At 42.6% G+C, this 27,757-nt stretch overlaps 1 protein-coding gene across 1 annotated transcript in view; it reads left to right on the top strand.

Annotated features, from left to right (window-relative positions):
* HIT1 (Membrane trafficking VPS53 family protein) overlaps positions 1 to 27,757 on the top strand; it is a 219,665-nt gene that overhangs the window by 118,351 nt on the left and 73,557 nt on the right. Inside the window, exons 11-15 of the mRNA XM_087692356.1 lie at positions 11,647 to 11,710; positions 11,793 to 11,990; positions 12,109 to 12,150; positions 12,253 to 12,357; positions 12,467 to 12,526. Of these exons, the coding sequence (XP_087548482.1) occupies positions 11,647 to 11,710; positions 11,793 to 11,990; positions 12,109 to 12,150; positions 12,253 to 12,357; positions 12,467 to 12,526 (469 nt within the window). The remainder of the gene's footprint in view (positions 1 to 11,646; positions 11,711 to 11,792; positions 11,991 to 12,108; positions 12,151 to 12,252; positions 12,358 to 12,466; positions 12,527 to 27,757) is intronic.

Raw genomic sequence — 27,757 nt, 5'->3', positions numbered from 1 at the left:
CTGTAGAAATTTGGGATTTACAGCAGAGATCTCTTTGCAGTACACTAAATTTGATTGAAATCTGATCCAAAGGGTTGAGAATTGCTGAGATTGATTGTGCTCAAGTTAGAGAGGTGAGAGAATGCCAAAAGAGATAGAAATTCAAGAATTCTTCGCGAGAAGGGCCTTCAAATTGATTGCAACCTATTAAATACTACCTAGGAGTTGTCCCCTATTGCTATGGATGTTAGAATTTGTTGTTGCCAGCCATCAGTTGCTGTTGCTAGCTCTAGGAAGTTTCAAAATTGCTATTGCTTGTTGTTGATTGGTCTTTCCTTGCCGACTGCCTCAGAAGATCTTCCAATGGCTGTATATCAGACTAGCAACATCTCCTTCCTCTCTCTTGTAGGCTAAAATGCAATAAATGTCTCTATCTAGCTTGGAAAGACGTTTTTGAGTCTTGCATGGACATTTTTGCCAAGTGGCAGCCTTTTAAATCTTTTTTCCAGCATTATCCAGTCATTTAATTAATTTTCAGAATTAAGTAATTTTGAAAATTAAATTCAGCCCTTGTGACCTTGCTCAAAATTAAATGTGTCCATCCATAATTAAAGTGGCTAGGCCATTTGCAACCTAAAGTGGTTCCCAATCTTTGTTGATCCTTAGACTGTCATTAATTAATTAATTAATGCTAGTCCCTAGTGTCACCATTAATACTTATTGGTCAAACAACTATCCTAGGGTCAAAGTTGACACCAAATGACAAATAAAACCCAGTTGGCATAACTTATCATAACTTTTGCCTTTGACACCCATTGCATCCTCAGGGTCCTTGGCCTGTTACCATGAAATAATTGCCATGTGCATCACATATGCTTAAACAACCTTGCACATTTGATTAACAACTTAATCAAATGTTATAAGCAAGATTAAAGCATCTCAAAATTTCATGTTTCCATGACAGACCTCTTACTTGAAATCCCTACAATGGTTCTCGATTGCATCGCATTGTGCCAAAGGAAAAGCATACTGCACTGGAATTTCCATAAGGCATCACAGTCACAACATTGGCCATTGTTGTCCAACCATGCCACATGTCTCAAACCTTGTTGAAAATTTCCAGGTAGCATATACAATTTAGAAATATTGCTAGAAACCTGCTGGTAACATCCATAACTTTTGTTTCTCAAGAGTTCTAACTTTAAAACCACAGTAAAGCATATTTTCAGCAGAAACTATGGTTGAAATTGTGAATGGCATTTATTAACATGCTGTTGTCCATGGAACAAACTGTAAACCATTGAAAACTGAGCATAATTTAATCATAAAGTGATCACTTATTGCCGATCTGAGAACTGATCGCAAACTGCTGCAAATGTGACCCTAAAGAGATTGCAGAAACTGATCAATAAAACTAATGCAAAAGTGATCCAAAAGTGACCATAAACGGTTCTCAAATGGATCAAAACCTGAGTTGAAACTGATCAGATATTGATATCAAAATTGAGGCAAAAGCTCATGCCAACTAATCATGAATTGATCCCAAAGTGATGCAAAAGTATAGACTTAGAGCTGCAGTAACTACCATACTCTTCTGCATACATCTCACAATGACTAGTACACTAAGTAGTAGTGACCCCATGGAAAATATATTGTCAGTACAGTTCCTTGGATACATTCTTAATACATTCGAGATTCACTACATACGAGAGTTGTCCACAACTAGAGGAGTGAAAATGCTATCTCCCCCTTGGAGTATCGGACAATACTCCGGACCCTTGCTCTGTTGAACTTGAGCGAGTTTGGCTCTAACGTAAAGGCATCTAGGTAATGTTGCAACAACTGAGGATAGTCTGCCAAGTCATCCTCTTCCATCCATTTTGCATCTATTGGTGAAACAATGTTGAAGCTTCACCAAGAAGCATATGGAAACTTTATCTCTAACTTTACTTGTGTCAAACCTCTACTAGATTGTAGGCTTTTCTTCCCCTTAAGCATTGTGATGCTTTATACTTTCATATTGTTGCAATTCTAACTTAACTAATATACAACATTGCATCTAGTTTACTAGCCCCTCATGTGTACTTGATATGCTAGGAGCACCAGATGCATAAGAAAAAATTCTTGTTTTCATATTTTTGACCATTGTAATTGGACTGCACATGGAAATTTGCATACTACCAACCATACCGAGATACATTTTCCCATACATTGCATATATTAGTAGCTACATGTTTCGTCATGACTAACACTATAGGGAGCATTTGCATGACCAACATTAATACCTTAAGTCCCAAACACAATGGGATGCATATATGCATTGCCAAACTTGCCACCTCATGCCCTAGCATCATGCCAATATTGTTATACATGGGGTTATGCATATTTTCAGCCATACCTGGATAGATTAGGGCTTTCACATATGTATTGGTTGTTGCATACCAGAAGGAGTTGTGCCATACATCCCCATATGTAGTCCCACGTCCACCATAGCATGGAAACTAGTGCCACCACCATAGTAACCTGGCTGCACCATAATTGCATGCATGTCCTACAGTCCAAAAAGCATTGGATTGGCACTTCCAAGTTGTCCTTGCATATTCATCAATTGCCCCACTGACATCATTTGCTTATGCTCACTATCCACGTTTGAAACATCATGCTGTTGTATTGGCTCTTTCTTCAGTGCATCTTGCTGTTCCGAAGTTCTCGAAGACAATTTCCTCTTGTTGTCTTTGTTGCGCTTCTTTAAGGGTTCAAACAGCACATAAACTGAGGATCATTTGCTGATTACAAAAACATTTTAGTTGCTGTCATCAGCTGAGCTTTAAAATGGTCATCAAATTCCTCTTGCTCTTGCTGGTCATTAGTTTTAAAAGGCCTAGAAGGATCCATATTTTGGTCTAAACCAACATTATTAGCTTGCTATCCATACTGTGTGGCTTGTCGAAGATTAAGCATTTCATTTTTCCCATCACTTTGTGAACTTTTAGATTGAGAAGCATCATCCCTGCTTGATCCCATTTGACTATTTGAAGACATTCTTGCTGTAATGGTTAGCTGAAAGAAAACATCAGCACTAGCACAAGCTTTGGCTTGCAATCATGTGCCTCAGGCCCACCAAATCAAAGGATTGAGTGGTATCTCGACAATGGAACCATACAATCAGCGTTCCTCTTAGGATAGGGTGGTGATGATTCCTTGATTAAGCACTTAATTACAACAATCAACAAATGAATATAACTAAAATGCACAAGTTACCTTAATAATCTTGGACATCGAACACCTTGTTGGTGTCCCTTTTGGTGCTTCTTTAACTTGATTGCTAATGGAATCATTACAAGTTGAGATTTGCAAAGCTGTTCAGAAAGCCTCCTTGCTGTTGCAACAATTAGCAATCAATTGGGGCCAATTGCCTGTTGATTTTTCACCTAGGACTTGCACGAATGGGGCCTCCAACTAGCCAAATGTTGCCCCAAATTACAATGAATGGGCTAGCACGTGAATTCCTTGACACAATTACACAAATTTTAGGTGCTGAATTTAGCATACAATGCCTTCACCAATCAGCACGGGACTTAGGTGGCTGTCAAACCCTAATTGCAAAAATTAGGGTTCATAGCAGAGATCTCTTTGGTATCTACTAAATTTGATTGAAATCTAATCCAAAAGGATGACAAATGCTGAGATTGATTGTGCTCACACTGGCAAAGGTGAGAGAATGCCAAAAGAGAGAGAGATTCAGGAATTTTTCGTGAGAAAGGCCTTTAGATTGGATGTAGCCTGTCAAATATTGTCGAGGAGTTGTCGCCTATTGCCATGGATGCCGTAATTTGCTGTTGCCAACTCCTGGAAGCCTTAAAATTGCTATCGTGTGCTGTTGATTGGTCTTTCAGTGCCCTTGGCTGCCTTAGAAGGTCCTCCAATGGCTGTAGATCAGCTAGCAACATCTCCTTCCACTCTCTTGCAGGCTAAAATGCACTGAATGCCTCTATCTAGCCTTTCCAAGACGTTTTTAAGGCTTGCATGGGCTTTTTGCTAACAAGTAGCCTTCTAAACCCATTTTTTAGCATTATCTAGCCATTTAATTAATTATAAAAATTATATAATTCTTCAAATTAAATTCAGCCCTTTTGACCCTACCCAAAATTAAATGTGCCATCCATAATTTAATTGGCTAGGCCATTTGTAATCTAAAGTGGTTTCCAATCTTTGTTTGCCTTTAGACTGGCATTAATTAATTAATTAATTAATTAATTAATGCTAGTCCTTAGTGTTACCACTAACACTTATTGGTTAAACAACTATCCTAGGGTCAAATTTGATTCCAATTAACCAGCAAAACCTAGTCGGCATAACTTACCATAGCTTTTACCTTTGACACACACTACATCCTTGGGGTCCTTGGCCTGTCACCATGAAATAATTGCCATGTGCATCATATGTGCTTAAACAACCTTGCACATTTGATTAATAGCATAATGAAATGTTATCAACAAGATTAAAGCATCTCAAATTTTCATGTCCCCGTGAGAATGCACTTGTTCTATGGGACTAAGACAAAAGTCGCCACCATGAATGGTTCCAATCCATCAATATGCACTTCTGAGGGCACCTTAAGCGTGACATTAGTGAGGAGGAGATATTTACCATACTTTAGTGATCCATGAGGGCCATCCTGATATTAGATCTGGTTTCCTACTTGAGCTAGTTTCTCCTCATGAGTTTCCCCATGGGGCTCTGATACTTTCTCATGAGAAATATGTATATGCATCCTTTTACTACCTATCATTATTGTAGATCATGCTTTTATCAGTTTCATCCCTTAAGCTTTAAGTTGGGTCACCATATTTGTCCCAAGAAATGTATATGATGCAATCATGGCTTTGTATTTGTTCGGTCTTATAAGCCACTATGGCCTCCTTTTTTATGGGTAATGAGTAATTATATTAATTACAAGAGAAGCACAAGAGTCATGGTAGAGTAGCAGAAGAAATTGCCGTATACCAAGAAATTTAATCCTCTCTAGGGAGAAGGCTAGCATGTTGGATAAAATCCAATTGCCAATGGAAAAGAGCTTGACCCTTGCAACATGACATTGAACCCCGAAGGTGGAATCAAAGTTGAAGTCATTCCTAGTGTCCTAGTTGTACTGACAACCCTTGAATCTATGAAAATGAAAGACAATCTCATATGTGGTTGTGTGGGAGTGGAATATTTTGTCTTTTGAAAGATCCAATTTGAGGGAGACAACAAAGGTCCCACCATAGTTGTCCAAAGGGATCCTATTTTCCTGGCTGATGAGTGTGAAACGAATTTATGGCAGGAAGATTCCACACTAGTAGTACAGAAGAAACAATTATTATTTGAAATATGGCGCTTCAAAAGAGCCAAGGTGAGGGGTAGGCCACCAATCATCTCTCTTCAAAGAAACACTTTGCATTTGAATGGACTCTTATTAAGCCACCCTTCCATAATAGTCAATTTCGACCATGCCTTGCTTTTATGTAGACCCCAAACAACATTGGCTTTGGTTACCAGCCAATGGCAATCTTTGAACATAAGGTGATATATCTAGTTAATTGAGGCACCCTCCAAACTCAAGCGACCCATAAGATCCCAATCTTGGCAAGGATGATCAGAATGAAGGCCAAGGAAGGGATGTTGGTCTTGCAATTACGTTGAGATCTTTCCCCATAGGTCATGGTATCCATGAGGGATTTGGAAAACTCGTTTGGTTGTGTGGAAATACATGAACACACTACAAGCCGATTATAGTTGCACTAGTACGGCATATGAAAGGGTTCATACTATACCATACTCTAGGTATTGCACCTGCGTATTAATACCATAAGATACCAACTTAATGGATACATCTTTTTCCGTTTGAGTTGCACTTTGGGATGAGCTAAATGCTCCTTATACTAATATGATTCTCCCATGAGATTAGGTTATTTGAGATTCAAACAATTTCCTCTATCTTATTTTGTCAAAAAGAGTTAGGTTTTGAGTTGCCTTTAGGATAGAATTATGTATTTTTATCGTACCGTACCTTAAAAAATGTTAAGGTACCATTTAGTACCATATTTCATCATACCGTACCGTACTGTACTTTTGGTGCTTGACAACCATGGAGCCAATAAAGTCACATTTGCAATAGAGACCAAGCGCAAACGTGCTATCGGATTGACCCGAGGAGGAGCCACGGGTGCGGTAAATATCGGGTTTCCTCGGACTGGGTTGGATTGAAAGCATTGTGCAATCTTTTGTTTCCCTTCCCAAGAGAGCACTTGAGATACATCCAACAATTCAATTTGCAAAGAATTGGCTCCACTAGATGCCAATTCACCTTTTGAAGCATAGCCTTCCATGAGCACACTAGGTGGGCCACTAGAATAGAAAAGGAAATCAAAAGGCGGTAGTCAATGCTGAATATGTGCCTCTATGAGCCGTTGATTTTAGTATTGCCATGCACAAGTCCCGAGTCTTCAAGAAAAACCAAACAATAGAAACCCATGGTTGATGACCCTCACACATGGCTTGAAATAGTGACCAACAGAGAGCAACCATTTGAGTCTCAACATCGAAAACAGTCCCACCACCAATGCTTTTGGGAGTAGAGACATGGCTCCAAGAAACCCAATAAGTACAAGCATGCATAGAATCCTTTTTCCATATCATGAAAAAAATGTTTTTGGTAAGTTCATTCAAACTACTCTTAACCCAAGGCAAAACTAGTAAAAAATTGGTAAGCATGGGTAGCACGATCGTTTTTGCCACTTTGAGGTGCACATGAAATGACTTGGCTTGAGATTTCCAATAAAGAAACTTAGCTTCCATCCATTGCAGTAGCTGTTTAGGCTGAACATCAACACCCAAAGGGTAACCTAGATGTTGCATACTCCATCCATTTTAGTATAGCTAAAGCAATACTGCAAGGGGCAGGAATTTTGTGGCCAACATGCTATCCATTGTCCAAGATTAGAGGGGTAGAGTGTGCATTTTCAGTTTATGTGAAATTTTTTATTGTTGTAATTAGTTTTAAATCAAGTCATTTACCACCCTATCTGAGGAGGAAGGCTGGTTTCAATTAACACCATTTTGGTTTTTTGCTCACCATTATTTGTACTTTTTGTCATATCTATGGAGTAAAAATTTTCATAAATTTCTTCAACACTACAGAAAATTATCTAAATCTAATTGTCATGTAACTTTTGGTCTTGTAATTTTTGTCTATTTGTAGACATTAATAGAATATCTCAAATTTTTGCTGTCTATTGAAGCGTATTGCCTCTTTATTGTGTATTTACTAATTTTAATAACAAGCCATACATGCATATGAATGACTCAAATGAATGCAGCCTAGATATGGAAATGTACCAATTTCGATTATTGAATCAATAGGAGTATTTGGAATACAAATAGGTTTGATTTATTTATTTAGTAGTTTTTTTTAAGGAAGATAGATTTGTATGGCGAGCCATCATGGGCATGGTTGATCTAATACACATGGTTTGAGTAGGCTTAGGAAGGAAGGTCCATTGGTAGTCCATCCATGCAATCGGCCACATAGGCAGGTCTTGAACTGAACAATCTTTACCATGGAGTATCTTGAGGTCGGTAGGTGTAACTCCTCCCCTCTCGTTGAGCTAAAAATGCTTTACATGTTAATTAGCCATATTAAACAACATCAAAACAAGATTAATTAATTAAATTACCAAAGTTTCATTTAAAAACAAGCGTTCTTGGAGAGTGTGTATGTCCCATAAGCCAAACCCTAATTTGGGAGGACCAAGCCATCTATAAATAGATGGGCTGCCCACCATTCATCCTTAATCTCATTTTTGCAGCTTGTAGGTGCTTGCTTTATCTCTATTGTCCACACCCCCTTTGCGGAGGATATCTCAGTTTGAGCTGCTGCCCATTACTTCCTATGATTAGGCACTTGGTGTCTAGCCCCTTGCTGCTGTTGGCGATTGGTTTTTTGCTTGTTCATGCTGCTGTCCAGATGGCTTGTGTTGCCTACTGCCAGGTGGCTGATATGTTGCGTCTCTTTTGCTGTTCAACTGCAATGATTCCCTGCTACATCATCAGCAATTGCTGCGTTTGCTGTCCTACACTGCTTCTTGCCCATTTGACAAACTGATCCGGCCATCACAGAGCTGTGTTTGCTGCTGCGAGACATTCTCGAAGGTTGCTTGCGGCATTTTGGGGTTTGTTAGAGTATGACATACTCTTCAACTCATACTCTCTACCCCGGTCCCTAAGACATGGGAGTTCGAGGTTCAATATTCACCTTGCATAGTGTGTTTACTGCATTGAACATTGCATTTATTCATTATTCAGATTTCTTTCATCTTTTGTGTTCTTTGTCTGCGTGTTAACCTAACCCTAATTGTGTTTCTTTATCAATTTGTCTGTTTGCCTTATGATTGTGTTTGTATTTTGAAGTTGGGCATTTTTGTGAAGGAGTTTGAATTAATGAATTGAAAATATATCCTCGTCTCATTTCGGACTGCTCGGCGCCTCTTTAAGATCCCGCGTGGATACCGTGATTTGTGGGAGCAGCTTTCGTCGAAGCTTCAGGGTCGGCAACCCTTTCCTGCCTTGACGGTGGATCGCCCTTGGCAGGACTGGGATCTTGCAGGTCGCCTGAGTCTGGAAAAGGCCTCCACTAATCAGGTGTATCATCTTCTTGTTCAAGATCACCAATGGCTGGGAGAGAAAGCTAACACTGTTTGGGGACTGCGGAAATCACTGTCATGGTGGCACAAAACGCTGATGGAGGGCTGGCAAAATAAGACACCTTTCAAATGCAAGGTTTTTCTTTGGCGGGTTATGATTGGTGGTCTTCCTCTGGCCTCGGCCCTTGCCAAGCGTCGCATCTCGAATGGCAATTGTTTCTTCTGTACCACACCGGCGGAATCGGCCCGACATCGTTTTCTCTCTTGCCCGCTCGCCAAGAATATCTGGTCACTCTTGTCGCACATTTGGCGCGCGGTGGTGGGCTCCTCGCTAACTCCTTTCGATTGGGTTTTTGTGCGCCCGAAGTTTTCCGCACCGCCACAGTTGCATGAGAAGATCTTATTTCACTTTTTCAGATATTGGGGATGCTGGCACATTTGGACCACGCGCAATGCTTTTCTCTTTGATTCGGCCTCTAATGTTCCCCGACATATTGCCAGGCTTAAAGGGCTCTTGCATTGGCAGCTGGATATCATCCGACACTCCGACCTGCTCCCTCGAGAGGATTTGCATCCGTGGCATATGGCAATTGCCTCTGGGTCGTTGCCATGATTGGTGTAACTTTTTCAGTGCATTACTACGGGGCTTCCCCACACGTTGGCCTAGGGCCCTCATGTATCTTGTAATCAGAAAAAAGAGAGAGAGAGAAAGAGAAAACCTCTTCACATGATGGCTTTGTGTCATCATGTATCTTGTAATCCAGTAATCTTGTATTTTTTTCGTAATTAATATAATTACCTTTTACGAAAAATATATATCTCTCTCTCTCTCTCTCTCTCTCTCTCTCTCTCTCTCTCTTTGTCCGTTCTATTCCATAAGAAGGATGAGCAACCCAAGATGGAGGCAGAGGAGGAGCAAGGGTGACCTCTAGAAAGCCACACAATGTTGAAGAAGCAAAATGCAATCCCAATCTATTGAACATGATAAGGACAAGACTTATGAATCACCTCAAGGAAGCTAAATGAAAAGTACACCCAGGAGATTCCTATCGAAAAGCACTCCTCAAAGTGGGCTGTCAAATGTTTTTGATGAAGGAACTAGTTGCCTTCTCTCAAACACACTTCCCATAACCCCTACTCAAACATGGTGCACTAGGAAGCTGTTGCCATGGGCTAGGAGAAGTCCACATTGACTGAAGAAACAAAAAGTGTCCCTCATCAAAGGCCGCACACAAGTAGATGAATCCTCCCATGCATGCCAATGAGGCGGCTTCTTGATCTAAAGAGATACCTTGGATGGACCACTAAGCACTTGAATTTCCATAGTGGAAGCATGCACACTTCCACCATCTATGCAGTTTCATGACTTCCCCACATGTAGTGCATGAAACTCCTCAACACAAATGAGTGTATCACGAGGTGCCTTGGCCAATGCATAATCCTCCACAAGAAGTAGACCAGCCATGAACCATGTGGGGTGAAGGATATTTCTGAGTCAGAGAAAGATGCCATGATGTTTTGCTGATCCAATGTCGGTAGTGCAAAAAGCACCTCACAAGAGAGCCTCTATGGTGAAAACTCCTCCATACCTCAAACGTCTCAAGTAGCTTGCATGAAATCAAATTGAAGAAATCCTAGCGCACAAGCTGAGAAGTCAATGGAAAATGCTGATGTTGATTACACCCCAAGTATGGGATGTAGACGGATGAAAATAAGGTACATGTGCTACGTGCCTTGACTAAGGTTTAAAAACTTATATGGGGTGCTTTAATCCGAAATAACCTTGGTTAGTACCATGAATGGTAGGAGGGTCTGTTGGCAGACAACATCCAAACCAACAATGTTGTGTGACAGGTGCATGATATCTTGTTGGTGAATGCAACACCGACCACTGGTGTCAAACACAACACTGACAACCAATGTGTCAAATGTGGCAGGCACCTGATGCCTTGCAGGTCCATGCAGCACTGACCAGCACAAACACAACTACTATAGCTTGCATTCACACGTCATTGCACAGTTTTGGAAATGTAACCACCAATATAACAAACCATATGCCACACACAATTGTGTTTGGACATGGTACATGCCAATTCAGCAATACGTGGATCTATGGCTCCCATGTGAGCTTTGATCCAAAGACTTGTGTTAAGACTCAACAGCAGTTCAATACAAGCAGAGTTTGGGTATTAACGCTAAAATTGCAAGCATGATCAAAACTCAAGTCTAGAAGCCAATTCAATGACTCCAGGTCAAATACACAGATCTTGGCAAGCAATAGCTTATGCACAACAAGAAAACACAAATCCGAAGCCAAAGCATATGGATGCATGAGAGCCACCAAGAACACTCACAACAAGCTCAAGCCTAGAGTGAAGTAGCAACAAAAAGTGAGTGAACAATGAGCGTAGCACAAATTCTGTGGGTTGTTGCAAAACAGGGTTGCCTTCAAATAGGGTACAACTGGAACATGCTAACCATGAGACGCATTTCAGTAGGCATGAAAGGTGAAACACGTTTCACTAATGAAACATTTTGGTATGCAATGTTTCACATATCTTTTTCATTCCAAGGGAAAAAAGCAATTTCTATAAAAAATCTGCGAAATATATGTACTTTGAATGTGGTATTTTGCCATTTCATGTGGCGTTTTACTTAGCACCTACCCAAGGGTGAAACGTTTCGTGCTGAAACACAATGTTTTGGACATGAAATGTTTCAAGGGTGAAACATTTCATGGTTACCTTGAACTGGAATGAGACTTGAGAGAGTTACATGGAGGAGAGCCGAGAGGACTCACGATGAGCATCTCCCGAGAAGAATCTCAAGAGCACTAATAAGAATAGCAAATGTATTTCCAACCTTATGTACCTTGAGACCCCAAGAGCTATTTTATTTTTGATACTTCTTAGTGTACATGTTAAAGCTGTACTTATTCATTTCTAGCTAAATCAAAGTTCTCATCTTCAACATTAACGAGCAGGGCCCAGCTAATGGAAATACTGGATAGTGGCAAGGAGAAGCCTGATGTGGGTATTCGCTTGCAGGTAAGCTTTCTGAATTTGCAATTGTAGATGCCATGCAAGAAAAATTCCTTTTTGAGCTGCATAACTTGTTCAAGAAAAACAGGCTCTGCAAAGAACTCTGGAGTTTGAAGAGGAGCTTGCAGAGCGTTTTGGAGAGGGCAGTGATGCAGCTGTAAACAAATATGATAGTGGTGATGAATCTGAAGGCAGCAGAGGTGTTGGAGAAGATGAACGTTCTGCATCAACAATAAGGAAGAAATATGAGAAACAACATGCAGAGAAATCTGGACAACAAGGAAGTGTTAGTACATAGTTTTGATGTGGTTTTCATTTCTGATTTGCTTCTGAAAGGTAAAAGGTGTTATTCAGTTCTGATTTTTTCTTGTCTGTTTTCATACTTTCAAACTGCATTCTCTCAGGGAGGTGAAGAAAAAAGTGGTAAAGATTTACCTGCTGCCCCTGTAAGATTTTCATTGCAAGATCATGTCAATATTCAAGCCAGAGGTGTAAAAATAAGCCTGTAGTTTGTTCCACCTAACAGAGTTTTGGTGATGAACCTCCAGTTGAGTTTTCGAGGAATTATTTCATCATGCTTTGAACCACATCTAACAGTATATGTTGAATTGGAGGAAAAAACATTGATGGAGAGTCTAGAAAAACTTGTACAGGTATGCCTACTAGTTCAAATCCATCTTACATAGTTTATTTTGATTCATGAGGAATGAATACCTTGACCATTTGCTTGGAATTTGTTTATACTAACTGTTAGGTGTACAGGAAGAGTCATGGGAAGCTGAAGAAGGGAGTCAAACAAATATTCTTTCAAGCAGCACTCAGGTTCTTACTCTACAAACCTTAGAAGAAAAGGTGGAGGTGCATAAACACATATACTTGGCTTGGTTCTATGAGAGAGAGAGAGAGAGAGAGAGAGAGAGAGAGAGAGAGAGAGAGAGAGAGAGAGAGATCTTGTGATCTTGTACTTTTTTTCGTAATCAATATAGTTACCCATTACGAAAAGAGTTGTTGATTCTTCCACGTCAATATGGTTTCATTAAGGGATGGAACATCACGCATAACATTTTGAATGTTCGAATGGGGATTGATTATGCCAACACCTATGGCCAGCAGGTTGTTATGATCTAGTTGGATATTGAAAAGTCTTTTGATCATGTTAGTTGGTCGTTCCTACAACAACTAATGTCCACCATGGGTTTTGGTCCTTGTATGACTTCTCTTATTGATACCATTTGTTGGGATGCTGTGGCACATATTGCGCTTAATTGGGGGGAGGCGGGGTCACAAATGAGATGGCCTTGTCCCATTCTGCTCATCAAGAATGCCCTCTTAGTCCTTTATTGTTTGCATTGGTCACTCACTCGATGCTCTCTTTATTGGATAGGCTGGTTGATGGTGGGGAGAGATCATTGGTTTGACTCTTCCTAGTAGTGCTCAACTTTTGGGTCGTTTTTTGCAGATGATTCCTTTATGTTTGTTAAGATTGACCAGACCAATGTAAATTAGGCAATGGCTATTTGGAATCTATTTGGTTTAGCTTTGGGGCTTCATATTAATGCTCATAAATTGACACTGATTTCTTGTATGGAGACTAATTTGCAAGTTTTGGGTTGGCAAGGAGCCATGGTTTATGCAACACTTGGGATATCCATTGGTATGGGTGTAGCTCCTCGGGACTTGCTTGGTTGGATGTTCTCTTGGATTCATGACAAGTTTATGTATTGGAAATCTTAGGACTGGCCTCTTAATGTGTAGCTCAATCCATCATGATTAGTACAGTCTCGTATTTTTTTTCCTTTTCTAGACCAAGGAGTCTCTCTTGGAATCGTAGCATCTGTGAGAGATGGAGAGAGGATCAAAGCTCAGCTCAAAGTGCAGTAGACATTGTGAGAGTGAAGCACGACATCCAATGCAATAGATTGAAAGAGTGTAATCTGAAAGTACAAGGTACATCCTTTAAACGTTAGGGTTGTAGGGGGTGTTCACACCCAAACATGATAAGTGCCCGTAAGTGTGAGACATAAGCACGTATGAAATAAGACAATAAGTCTGGTGAAAAAAACCTCTCGTACCAAGAGTAAAAAGTGCCCTAGTGTCCTATTGACACCAACACTCCTCTGTAAGCGTAGGCGTGAGTGAAAACCCAACAAACCCCCCTAGAGTGAATAGTGATCAAAAGTACAAGGATCATCCGCCATAAAAGTGTATAGACTAGCTTGCAATCCTGTAAGCCAAACTTCTCAAGAAGTTTACCAATGTATCTTGACTGCAATAAACCAATATCTCTAGTATCATGTATGAACTAAATGCCCAAGTAATAATGCAAAGACCCCAAGTTTGACATTTCAAAAGTTTGCTACAAATTTTGTTTGAATGCTGAAATCAGATTAGCATGTGTCCTTGTAAGCAAGAGAAACCCTTGGCTGAGCCAAAAGGCATCAATCTTTGCATACCAAGCTCTAGGAGCTTGTTTCAAACCATATAAAGCCTTTATCTTGCAAACCAAGTGTTCGTATCCCTCAATTGCAAACCAATGGGCCGTTGTACATATACTTTCTCATGAAGTTCCCCATGTAAAAATGCAGTTTTAATATCCAACTAATGCAGAGTCCATCCATAATGGGCAACCAAAGCAACAGTAGACCTGATGGTTGTCATTCGGGAAGTAGGAGCAAATGTCTCCTCATAGTTAATGCCTTTCTTTTGTGAATAGCCTTTAGCTTTAAGCCTTGCCTTATATTTGCCAATGGATCCATCTGCATTCCGTTTTAGCTTGTAGACCCATTTTGTTCCAGTGGCTTTCTTTTCAAAGGGCAAAGACACTAAATCTTATGTTTGATTCTTAGTGACAGAATCCAATTCAGCTTGCATTGCTGCTATCCAATGCACACTTTGTTGTGCATCCTTAAAACATTCAGGCTCCTCATCATCAAGTGTGCTTGCTGCCATAACAACTCCATGGTATGTGCAGTATAATGCATACGAGCTTGCCTTCTAGTACGACCAACCATGGGTGCATCGAGATGACTATCTTTCATAGTCTGTAAGTACCATCTAGGCATTTCTCTTGCCTCCTGACTGTGCATAAGCCCTTACTAAATTTTAGTTTCGACACTTTGCTGATTATTCAGATTAGCCAATGGCTGATTTTTTGCATTTTCTAGTGGAGCAGTTGTCTGAACATTGAGTTCACTTGTTGAAACTCCAGCTGAATCACCAAATGTAATGGGCAGCAACCCTTCAAATACATCACGGGCAGCTTGATATGTGTCTAAACCAGCAAGGGACAATTTTGATTTTTCATCAAATAGTACATCTCTACTGACAAACATCTTTTTAGAGACAAGATCATAGAGTTTGTAGCCTTTGCTCTCACTACTATATCCCACAAAAATGCATTTGACAGCCTTGTTATCCAACTTTTTCCTGAGTACCTGGGGAATGTGTGCATATGCAAGATTCCCAAAGGTACGAAAGTGTCCAACAGAAGGTTTCCGGCTATTCCAAGCCTCAAAAGAAGAGGTAATCTATCTAGCATTTGTGTACGCTGTAAGACATCAAGCTACCAAAGTTTACATGCCCCATGTGAGCATGCCATAATGTTGCTTGTATCATAGCAAGAGTAAGAGTTGATGTCAAGTACGCTAACCGATCAACTGAAAGAGCATCCAACTCATATAACCTTGACATAAAGTGCTAGTCAAGAACAAAGTCATGTGTTCTTTGTCTCTCACCATGCATCTGTCATCATCAAATGTGACCTGCAATCCACAACGCGCCAAACAACAAATAGAGAGCAGATTCTTATTTAAACTTGGCACAAACAAAGCATCATGTAGGCAGAAAATAGAGCCATCAATGACTGTGAGCACAATCTCCCCAATACCTCTAATAGGGTGTGATGCATTATTGGCACACTGTACAGACTTGCCAACTGGAGTAGCACCAATAGACGCAAATAAATCTCTACGACATGTGATGTGTCTAGAAGCACCACTATCAAAAAACCAAATGCCTGCATCCTAAGTAGAGCTAAGTGCTCGATCAGCCCAAGAAGTGTCATAACTGCATGTGTAAAAGCAATAGTCCCTCTCTGCAACAAAGGATGCATACTCAGTAGCAGTGGAAGGAGTATCAGAAACAGACATTCCTGACTGCTTTTTCTTCTCCTTGGCGATGCGCTTTCTACACTCAATGATATAGTGGCCTGACTTCTTGCAATAATGGCATTTGCCCTTCTTGGCTTGCGTGCCCTCTTGTTTTTTACTTCCGTGTGAGGTGCCTAAAGTCCTAGAGCTCTGCGAAGCATTCTTTACTTGGCTGCCTTTGCACTTCTGTCTAGCCATAAAAGCCTACTAGGAGGCTATGATATCCACACCCTATTTTTTCTTGTTTGCTATTCCTTTAGAGGCAAACTGACTAACTGAAGAAAGGAAATAGGTTGTGAGGCTATCCTGATTGTGAGGTTTAGGGTAGTGTGGAATGCCAAGTACGAAGGAGGTAATGAGTTCAATGTAGTAGATATCAGCTGTGCATTTGAATAGTATTCATCAACATTCATAAGTTGCTCATGCAAGTCTTAAATTTTGTTCAAGTGATCTTGCATAGAATCACCCTCATCCATCTTCAATGTCTCTAGCTCTTTCTTTAAGAAAGAGATGTGAGTCTCATTCTTACTAGCAAACATCTACTTCAAAGTTAGCCGAGCTTCTCGTGAAGAAGCTGCAGAATGAATGTGAGGGATGATGGACCGCTGAACTGCCAATGCAATCAGTGACAAAGCGTGCGCATCCCGTGTATCCCATGCTTTTTAAGCTGTTGATCTTTGGGGAAGTGGCTGAAGTGGAGTAGGCTGAACACGCTGAGGTACCCGTTGTCCACGTCCTCCTGGAGGAGTAGTAAGTTGGAGCCACAACTTCGGGCCTAACTTCTTCTCCACTAACATAGTTCCAAAGATTTTCCGCAACAAGCACATTCTTTATCATGAAGGACCAAAGTGAGTAGTTACCATCCAATTTGTCTTCCTTGGATACATAGGTAAAGACATCATCTCCCTGATTTGCCATGATTATCAATGTCAAAAGAAGCAAAAGAGCAATGTCCAAGCTGGACCAACCTGGAAATCTCAAAATTTCTAGAAATTACAGCAAATAGCTTGTTGCAATTAGTACACTGAGGTACACTCTGTCAAAACTGTCTGTAATGCACAGAGTCCAAGGTGCATTCAATGTTAAGCAACATTGTATGAGCAAAAACCCGAAATTTTATTACCCCAAAATTGTCCAGAACAGTCTATCTCTAACTGAGACTGTAGTACATGTGTCAATGTCTTCAAAAAACTTAAAAGCCCCAAAATTTCTGATAAATTTCACAAGAAATTTGCATAACCTGTGTCCCAAACACGTATCCAGATCGCTGTCCGTGCCTGGGCAAAAGTCCCGTTTCCAGAGATGAATGTGGAATAAAAAAGTAATATTTTTTCTAAAAGAAAAGAAAAGTACTTTGTATAGTAACTAATGGCGAGAGGAGCTGGTCTCAGTCCAGCTGAGCTGGTGGTGGGCTTGTGTAGACAGGCGAAGGGCAGCCCAGTCAGGCGGCACTGCGGGCGCAGGGTGCCAGGGAATAGGAGACCGGCTGCGCAGGCAGATTGGGGGGGTGCAGAGGGCATGAAGACGGCAGGGACCAGGCGGCTGTGCAGGGACAGATGGTAGCACTTCCAGGCGAGCTGGCGGGCTCCCCGGCAGACAGGCGGCACAGGACCACTGGGCGTATGGGCAGGCTGGCAGGCAGGGTGGGCAGGACTATTGGCGGTGGCTGGGAGGCTCCAGAAAGAGCACCACAGGGCGGCACTCTGCAGGCGCTGAGAGTAGAGCAAGTGGAGCTGGAGACCTCTGGAGCTCGCAGGCATTCCTAAATGCGGAACAGAGTTGAATTGATTCAGTAATAACAATCCTGCCCCCCCGGTGAAGATATGCTAGGTTTTGCACTAAGAAAACACAAAATGTACTAACATGACAAAAACGCTAAGAAAACAGAGAATGTATGAACATGACCAAAACACAAACTTAGACAATAACGCAAAACACAAAAACATAAACACAGATAAAGGAAGAAAGAGAACTTTGAAGTGAATGAATCAATGCTGTAAATGAAGGAAAGAGTGTATAGAATGCTCAAAGGCAAAGCAATGGATGTTGTTGGAGTGTGATGTCCACCATTGGAGACAAACCTTGAGTGCTATAACCATAGTTGGAGCTGAAAGAGTCTTGAATGTGGAAGAGCAACAGGTTAGTCATGAAAATGCAACATTTTGGAGGATGTATGGGCATACACTACCATAGATGCAGTCTGGGGACAGCAAACACAGTAGTTCTGGGGCAGTAAATGCATTTGGGAGGAGCTGGAAAGTGTTGCTAGCAGTAGTGGACAAGTGCTAGTGGAGGGGCTAGAGTGGATGATGGCTGTACAATAGACGGTGATGGGCTGTAGGGAAGAAACGGGGTGCCAATAGCAGCAGAGAGGGTGAGGACTGATGTAACCTACAAAACAAGGATAAGCTAAATGGTGGGTAGCTTTTCTATTTATAAATGCAAAAGGATCCTCCCAAATTCTCAACAACCATCTTGATCCTGTGTGTCTATTGAGTTCAAGGGTGCCTCTTGCACACTCGTCCCTTTGTTCTTGTTGAATCCATTGTAACTAGTTTGTATATGATGACCTAAAGCCACCCTCAAGTTTGTAACTCTATTATTGTGTACTTTTTTCGTAATTAAGATAAACAACCCCTTACGACGTGTGGGAAAGAGAGAGAGAGAGAGAGAGAGAGAGAGAGAGAGGGGAGGGAGATCCATTTAACTTGGCTCTACGCTAGCCCTGTGCGTTGTATAGAGAAGGGGGACGCTTGGAACTTTCAACTTGTCCTACCGCTTTGCTTACCTTGATGCTACACGAGGTTTCACCAAAAGGAGCCTCTTGCCCGTCTTGTCTACCTAGGGGGACTTGCGCGCTGCGAGCCTCCTGTCTTTTCTTCTCATCCTACTTGTGGCATGTTGCCTACTGGGTGCAGGATTTGTACGCCTGCAGCAGCTCCTGTCTGCAGTGTCAACACAATATGAGCTGTTGATAGCTCCTTGGCCTCCGTGGAAGGTTCAAACAAGGCTCAAATGGATCAGACCCTGATGTTTTGGGTCTAGACATGGACCTAGAAGAAGATGCAGTGAAAGAAGAGATGGTATCCTACACCAATGAGACGACTCTAATCTCTCCTGAGGTTCAGCCATCTGTCAAAGGCAGCACGCAGTTTCATGAACAATTTCCTACTGTCCCTGGGGCCCTTGGTCCGGGTGATTCTCCGTTGCGTTCCTATGCCCAAGTGGCTTCTCCTTTGCATAATTTGCAAGAACCAAATTGAGTGCAGTTGCTTGAGTTTGCCAATCCTCTATTGGAGTATGTTGAGCACAATCCTTGAGCTATTCCTCCTTGTGTGGAGGAAGAGATTTTGGATATGCAGGTGAATACTCGACAGGTTCTTCGCTCCTTTTTTGCTTTCCATGAGTGAGGTGTCATTCTTTTCTTCATCAATTGGATACTTGTCCTCACCCACATGCATTAGTAGTTGACATCTCTTCTTCAAGCTGATTATGTGGAGGAGACTTTTACTGGCCCATGTCGTTTCTATGAGGTCGTGCTCTGTTCTTCTTCTGCACGAGATTTTCTTATTGCCCAACAGCCCCTTTTCTTTGAGAAATAGTTGGTGCACATTGTTTTGTGGTGTTCCATGGAAGATCTCCAATGTGTGCTCAAGCAGGCATGTTCAGTGTGGGTGGAAGTTGAGCTTTGCCCAACGGTTTATTGGGCACTTCTCAAGGATGCTATGGCTGTAGTGGGTCAGTTGTTGGTGCCCCGTAGCCTAAATGCAAGCAACAAAAATCATATGTGCATACTATGGGACACAACCAGAAAGAGATCCAACTGGTTGCGCCTCAATTGCAGTCGCATGAGGTCTCTTTGGTTTTGGCTCAAGTGGGGTACCCTTGTTGGTCACTGTTTCACCTCCAGTCCATGGGTCACTTTGCAGTAGAATGCCCTAATCACAAAGTACCCTGATGGATCAGCCCATGGATAAAGATGAAAGTGCAACTCCCCATTTGCCGAGTAGTAGATTGTTCAACCTAGCCAATCTTAGGTCAGGCAGCTGACTCCTTTGTCTGTCCCAGAGATAGAAGGATGTATAGAAGCTCAATGGAAAGGTAAAGTGAAGGAGGCCCCTGTGCCCATGGTTCCTCCTAATCCTTGTCCATCGTAGGATCACCTTTGAAATTATTCGCATCGCCGAGACAATTCTTTTGATACACCTACTGTTCGAGTTCCTATTGCCCCCAAGGATCCACAGTGCCCCCAAGAGCAACAGCCACTGCATTGTGCTTGTGATCCTCTAGCCTAGTTGGCTTTTGATGTTGCTGGTCAAGTCACCCTGCTCTACTTCCTACTTGTCGATGGACCTTCCTCCTCATGGGTCAAACATCAAAGGTCCAATCCCTTCGCGGTGCTAGGAGACTTCTCTAAAGATGGAGTAGTGGAGATGTTTGTAGCAAAGGCCCAAGCTCATGCAGCTAAATCCTATCAATACCCTGATCCTTTTTGTTTGTCTAGTCCCGGTGTGCCTGTTGCACTCTCGTCCTTCTGCACTTTCTGAATCCATTGTATTTGGTTCAAATATTATGGCCTAGAGCCCCCTTGTACTCTATAATCTTGTTATCTTGTGCTTTTTTGGTAATTAATATAATTATCCATTATGTGAGAGAGAGAGAGAGAGAGAGAGAGAGAGAGAGAGAGAGAAAGAGAGAGAGAGAGAGAGAGAGAGAGAGAGAGAGAGAGAGAGAGAGAGAGAGAGAGAGAGAGAGAGAGTCGTATGTGTATCGACTTTTATAAGTCCTTGTTGGGTCCGCAAGGGAATTCTTCTAATACTGTCCTCTCTACTCGCCAATATATTTGCGAGTTGATAAGCAACTAGGTCAAATCAAAATGGGTGGACTTAATGGAGACGGCTATTTCAAAAGATGAAGTGGAAGAAGTGTTATCCCACCTACCCTGAAGGAAAAGCCTTGGCTGGGATGGGCTTCCTAATGAGCTGTTTTCAGCTAATATGCAGCAGCTTAAAGACCCATTGACTCACCTGTGTCAACAAGTGTGGAACTCTAGTATCATGCCATTTGATTGGAAGATTGCTGTCATTCGGTTGTTGCCTAAGGGTCCCTCCCCAATCTCTTTGAAACAATGAAGACCTAATTTTGTTATGGGTTCGTTATATAAAATCTTCTCCAAAATCATTGCCAACAGATTGCAGAAAGTTTTTCCACACGTGGTTCATCCACGTCAATATGGTTTCATTAAAGGTCGGAATATCATGCATAACATCTTGAATGTTCAACTGAGAATTGACTATGCTAAAGTTTTAGGACAGCAAGTAGTAATACTTCAGCTCGATATTGAGAAGGCATTTGATCATGTTAGTTGGCCTTTTTTGCAGCAATTATTGTCTACAATGGGATTTGGCCCTCGCATGGTTTCTCTGGTTGACACTTGGTCAGGCAGCTATGGCTTAATTTAGGGATCATGGAAGAAATTGCCTTATCTCGATCTCTTAGGCAAGGCTGCCCTCTCAACCCTTCGCTGTTTGCTTTGGTCACTCACCCGATGCTCTCATTGTTGGATAAGTTGGCTGATCAAGGCGAGATAGTTGGCTTGACTCTTCCCAATGGTACTCAACTTGTGGGTCAATCTTTGGCAGATGATTCTTTTATGTTCCTTAAGGCTGATAGCACTAATTTTAATCGGGCAATGGTGGCATGGAATCTTTTTGCTTTGGCATCTGGTCTTCATATTAATACGCAGAAATCTACTCTTCTCTCCTATACGAAGACTGATGTGGAGTCCTTGGGCTAGCATGGACTTGCGATTCCAAAAGGAAATATAACGGAACACTTGGGATATCCTATTGGTGTGGAGGTAGCACCCCGGGCCTTACTGGATTGGATGGCCTCTTGGATTCATGACAGGTTCATGTACTGGAAATCTCAAGCCGGGCCTTTACATGTCAGACAGAAAGTTGGTCAAAGTATTATGATCAGTATGATATCGCTCTTTTTGCCATTGCTTCCTTGGACTAAGAAGTCCCTTTTGGAACTTGTTCAGCCTGTTAGGTTTATGTTGTGGAAAAAGAAGGGGAATCGGTTGGGTCAGGTTTGGATTTCGTGGCATCATGTGACTACGCCTAAACGAATGGGGGGAGCAGCCTTTTTGGATGTTCATTTGCATATGAAAGCTTAGAGGTTGGCCCTTTTGCAAGCATTATGTGAACAGAGTCATCCTTGGTCGGACATTGCAAAATTTATCATTGAAAAGACTGGCATCTCTCACGGTAATACGGTTATTCGTGCGTCTTGGTGGTATGTGCTCAGCTCCTCGACAGTCTTTTCTCCTTTCTCATTTGATTGCATCCTGACAGGAGCTCTTACGTTTTTTAGTTTGGCGCCCTCCTGAGATTCACAAGGAGGCGAATTCACTGCAAGGAGAGGTCTTAGCCTCCTCCAGGTTGTTGGAGTGGCCGGACAAAGGATTGGCTCGTTTAGGGTTGCAAATAATTTTTGATGGTGTTATTCCTGGGCAGTCTTGTCTTTACTCTTTTCGGCATATTCATCAACACTTTCGGGTACGCCGTGGATATTGTGATATCTGGTCATCCATATAGGTCAATCTTCAAAGGTTTTCTCCTTTACCAGTGCTACGGCCATTGTATCCATGGCGTGACCGGAAGTTTGTGATTCTGGATGATTTCGAGAAGAGGTCTGCTAACCAGATGTAGCATCAGATGCTGGAGGCCAAGAGATGGGTCACTATAAAGGTGAATAAATTATGGCATACTCGGGACGGCAAAAAGAAGTGGCAGGAAGGATTCCTTCAGCTCTGGAATTCTAAGGTTCCCTATTAGGGAAAAGTCTTCTTGTGGAGACTTCTGATTGGTGTTCTTCCAATTGGAGAGGTGATGCGTACTCGAAAGATCTTTGCTGGTCATTGTGTATTTTGCATTACATGTGATGAAACATTGCTTCATCTTTTTGCCTCTTGTCCAATTGCGCGACAAATTTGGTGTTTTATTTCTCGCGTGTGGCTCTTAGCGACTCAGCTCCGGATAACAGCCTGGTCATGGATTATGGAAAAGCTGCCATCCATGCCTTCTTTGCATTCTGATTATTCCCGCATGTTCCAATTCCTTACATGGACTGCCTTGTGGCATATTTGGCATACTTGGAATGCCTTTATTTTGGATTCAGTCTCGGGCATCCATGGTCATGTGGCCCGTATTCGAGGTTTAGTGCTATTGCAGATTTCTTCTATGATATCAGCTGACCTGGTTCTCCCTGAAATTGCTTCTCACTGGCTGGTCATTGTTGGCTCTACACTAGCAGCGTGATTTTCTCTTTGTGATATAGTCCTAATAGTCTTTCGTCACTTTCTTTGAGGACCTTGATGGTCTGATGCCTCAGAATGTACAGAGAGAGAGAGAGTGAGAGTTTCTCTGATGACCTGATGGTCTGATGTAACAGAAAGTAAGAGATATAGAGAGAATGCTGACCTGATGGTCTGATGTAAATATTTACTACTTAATTCAATTATATTCACGAAAAAAAAAGAGAGAGAGTCGATGAGATGGGATGAACATAGTGATGGTGAATCTGCCTTCCTCTCTCCTGGCGTGTTTCTTTGACCTGCATGCTGCCTGAAATCTCTTCTCAGGTCTGTGTAAGGTCTGTCCTGCCCTGCATGCAGACACAATTCAACACAGAGAGAGAGAGAGAGGTATATTTACGGAGCCTGATTTGCAGTCCTTAGGCTGGCAAGGACGGGTGGTCTCCCGTGGCTCCATTGTCAGGCATCTTGGATACCCATTGGGGGTGGATGTACGGCCAAAAGCCCTGCTGGAGTGGATTTCACAAAAATTGGCAGCAAAGTTTATGTATTGGAAGTCGCAAGCGTGGCCATTCCATGTCCGCCTCAAAGTGGCCCAGACAATCATGCTTCCAATGCTAACGTATTTCCTGCCATTGTTGCCATGGACTCCTACTACTTTGAAGGCCCTCACTCATCCCATCCGTTTCATGCTATGGAAGAAGGACTCACTGCAGGCCGGCATTTCCTGGATTTCTTGGTCACACGCATGTACCCCTAAGCGCATGGGTGGCGGAGCGATTTTGGATGCACACACTCATATGTTAGCTCTCCGTTGGTCCCTTTTTCGTGCCATGTGTGTGGATCACCACCCTTGGTCCATTATAGCCCGTTATTTTCTTGAGGACAGCGGGCTCCGCCATGGCAACACACGGCTTCGGGCCTCCTGGTGGCATGTCCTTAATGCTGACTCTCGTGTTTCCAGTCCCTCTTCCTCTTTGTTACTGCACTTGGTCGCCTCTTGGAAAGTGGTGCTCCAAAAGGCCCGCTGGCACCCAGTGGGGGACCGCTTGCAGACTAACTCCTTTCAGCTGGAATTGTTGGCAGTATCGAGACTCCTTTCATGGGAAGATAAACATCAACTCAGACCAAGATTTAATCGCATGGCCCGTTTAGGTGTGATGTCGGTTGCGGATGCTACCCTTGCTACTCGCAATATCCTCGTCTCATTTCGGACTGCTTGGCGCCTCTTTAAGATCCCGCGTGGATACCGTGATTTGTGGGAGCAGCTTTCGTCGAAGCTTCAGGGTCGGCAACCCTTTCCTGCCTTGACGGTGGATCGCCCTTGGCAGGACTGGGATCTTGCAGGTCGCCTGAGTCTGGAAAAGGCCTCCACTAATCAGGTGTATCATCTTCTTGTTCAAGATCACCAATGGCTGGGAGAGAAAGCTAACACTGTTTGGGGACTGCGGAAATCGTTGTCATGGTGGCACAAAACGCTGATGGAGGGCTGGCAAAATAAGACACCTTTCAAATGCAAGGTTTTTCTTTGGCGGGTTATGATTGGTGGTCTTCCTCTGGCCTCGGCCCTTGCCAAGCGTCGCATCTCGAATGGCAATTGTTTCTTCTGTACCACACCGGCGGAATCGGCCCGACATCGTTTTCTCTCTTGCCCGCTCGCCAAGAATATCTGGTCACTCTTGTCGCACATTTGGCGCGCGGTGGTGGGCTCCTCGCTAACTCCTTTCGATTGGGTTTTTGTGCGCCCGAAGTTTTCCGCACCGCCACAGTTGCATGAGAAGATCTTATTTCACTTTTTCAGATATTGGGGATGCTGGCACATTTGGACCACGCGCAATGCTTTTCTCTTTGATTCGGCCTCTAATGTTCCCCGACATATTGCCAGGCTTAAAGGGCTCTTGCATTGGCAGCTGGATATCATCCGACACTCCGACCTGCTCCCTCGAGAGGATTTGCATCCGTGGCATATGGCAATTGCCTCTGGGTCGTTGCCATGATTGGTGTAACTTTTTCAGTGCATTACTACGGGGCTTCCCCACACGTTGGCCTAGGGCCTTCGTGTATCTTGTAATCAGAAAAAAGAGAGAGAGAGAAAGAGAAAACCTCTTCACATGATGGCTTTGTGTCATCATGTATCTTGTAATCCAGTAATCTTGTATTTTTTTCGTAATTAATATAATTACCTTTTACGAAAAAAAGAGAGAGGTATATTGTGGCAGCCTGTTTTCTGGTTTCTGGTGCCATCCACCAAGTGCTCATAATCTGTATTCAGGTTGCGTGGACCGGGGGACCCACAATTCTGCCCATCTACTGTTCTGTGCAGAACGCTGGCTTGCTCCTGCAGGGTGACGCAGATATACCGAGATAAAGGGAGCATGAGAGCTACTGAGAGAGACAAAAAATTAAGGAGACCTGCTATGAACTCTTCTGTGATCCTGCAGCAGACCATAACAACCACAACCTTGAAGTCATGTACGCAGTTCTGCAATAAAAAAAACACATCTTCAAAAATCCTGCACATCAGGCAATTGTGCAGTTTGGCAGTCCAGTAAGGGGTGAATCCTTGTTAATGTTCACCCACACACACAGAGAGAGAGAGAGAGAGAGAGAGAGAGAGAGAGAGAGAGAGAGAGAGAGAGAGGGGTAGGATGTTTGAGCTTAACGCGGCCTGCATAGACAAGATGGTTTATGATTTGGGGCCAGATTCTGAGGTGGAAGATGTGATGGTCCCATGCATTGAGGAGATGGCCGAGGAAATGGCTCCATGATTTGATGTGCAGCCTAGGGTGAAACACAGCAAACATGATGCATATGCTTCAATGATGATTGCTGAGAATCCTACTTTTTGGGAATCTTTGCTGCACTTGTATGAACATGCGGCTAATCACTTTGATGATTCCCTACATTTGGAGTGGGAACATTTGGTAGAGTTTGCTAACTCTTTACTAGGGGAATATGTTCAACACAATCATAGCAATCATCCAAGTTGTGATGAACAAGACATTGTGGATGTGTATGTTGATACAAAAAAAACATAGTTGCCTTTGTACATCGTATGGTACTGATCGTACATATGGTATGTTTCTGTACAAATTCTTATGTTCAAACTACTTGCTTTTGGCCACCACGCTTGGTGCGTTCCTGTGTATCATAAACATGTCCTTTGTGCACATTTCAGCCCTGTGTCATCATGCATGGCACTTTAGTAGGGTGGGAAGCCTCCGCTCCACACACACCAAAAAAAGAAGCTATGTACTCCTCCCCCAGTCCCCTTGAATTCCATCCCTCTTTGATTATTTGACCCCTCTTTGATCGTTTGATTGCTCTTTGACTATTTGACCCTTCTTGGATCCCTCTTTTGTCCCACATTCTTCTCTCATCTACAAAAGGTACTTCTCCCCTCCATGCTTCCACACCAATTCAGGAAGCATTTGCCATTCTCATCTCCCTCTCTTGGATCTTGAATCTTGGTGGTGATTTGTGAAGCCTTCACTCTCTCCTCTTTCCCATGTCCTATCAAGGCTCAAGGCTCAAGGCTCAAGGCTCAAGCTTGTCCCATCCCCCCTCTTACTCTCTCTCAACTTTACCCAATTCTCTCCCTCTCTTTTAACTTTCAAGAGTCAAGGCTCAAGCATCTCTCTCTCCCTCTCTCACTTACTCTCCCGCGGGCCTCTTCATTCCGACATTGGCATCGTGACTCATGAGAAGCACGAGGCCTCCAATTTGCATGCCATCTATGTGGAGAGAGACACAAAAAAGACGTGTAAGTATTGCAGGAAGTGCTACACAAGTGGCGAGACCTGGCTTCTCCAACATCTTTCCATGATAGGGGGCAAGTTGCTACATGCAAGGAAATTTCTCAAAACGTCGTAGACAAGATTCTAGCCAAGATGAGAGGGGGATCCACTAGAGGAGGAGGAAGTGGTGTATTGGTACCAACTCCTATGTCTACTAATGAGGAAGCATTGAATGTGGACATATCAAAGCATTGGTGGTAGGGGCTTCACATCCGCATGTGGCTCGAGCAAAAGACAAAGAGTAGACGCTCATACAACACTGGAGAGGCAATTATCTCTATCTCAAGCTCCTGGTCATGTGCGTGGATCAATTTTATTTCTAAGAGAAAGGCAATGATTGGCCAATGTTGAAATTTCACGAATGGTGATTGAGTGCAATCTTGCATGCAATGTCCTAAAGCAAGAGCAATGGAAGAAGATGGTAAAAGCCTTTGCCAATGTGGGTCCATGTGAAGGATGGATTAGTGTCACATTCTATGACATGAGGATGAAAAAGGTTGATGAAGAGGAGAGGATTGATAGAGCCCTTGATCCCATTCGAACCACATGGACAAAAAATGGATGCTTCATTCTCATCGATGGATCGAGTGATCGTAAGAAACTAGGTATCATCAACATACTCTTCTCATATCCACTTGGTACTTACTTTTTGTAGGCTATAGACACTAGCAAGAGAGGGAGGAAAACAACGAGCGCATTCATCTACCGCAACATTCGGCAAGCTATCATTGAGGTATACATTGTCTTTTAAATTTATTTTACTTTCTTTTATTATTCATAATTATCT

This window comes from Lygodium microphyllum, chromosome 14, assembly GCF_053477565.2.
Source record: "Lygodium microphyllum isolate KBCC chromosome 14, Lygodium_microphyllum_v1.1.10, whole genome shotgun sequence".
In the NCBI taxonomy this organism is placed as follows: domain Eukaryota; kingdom Viridiplantae; phylum Streptophyta; class Polypodiopsida; order Schizaeales; family Lygodiaceae; genus Lygodium; species Lygodium microphyllum.
The sequence above is the reverse complement of the archived record's forward strand: the minus strand, read 5'-3'. Positions and strand labels throughout refer to the sequence as shown.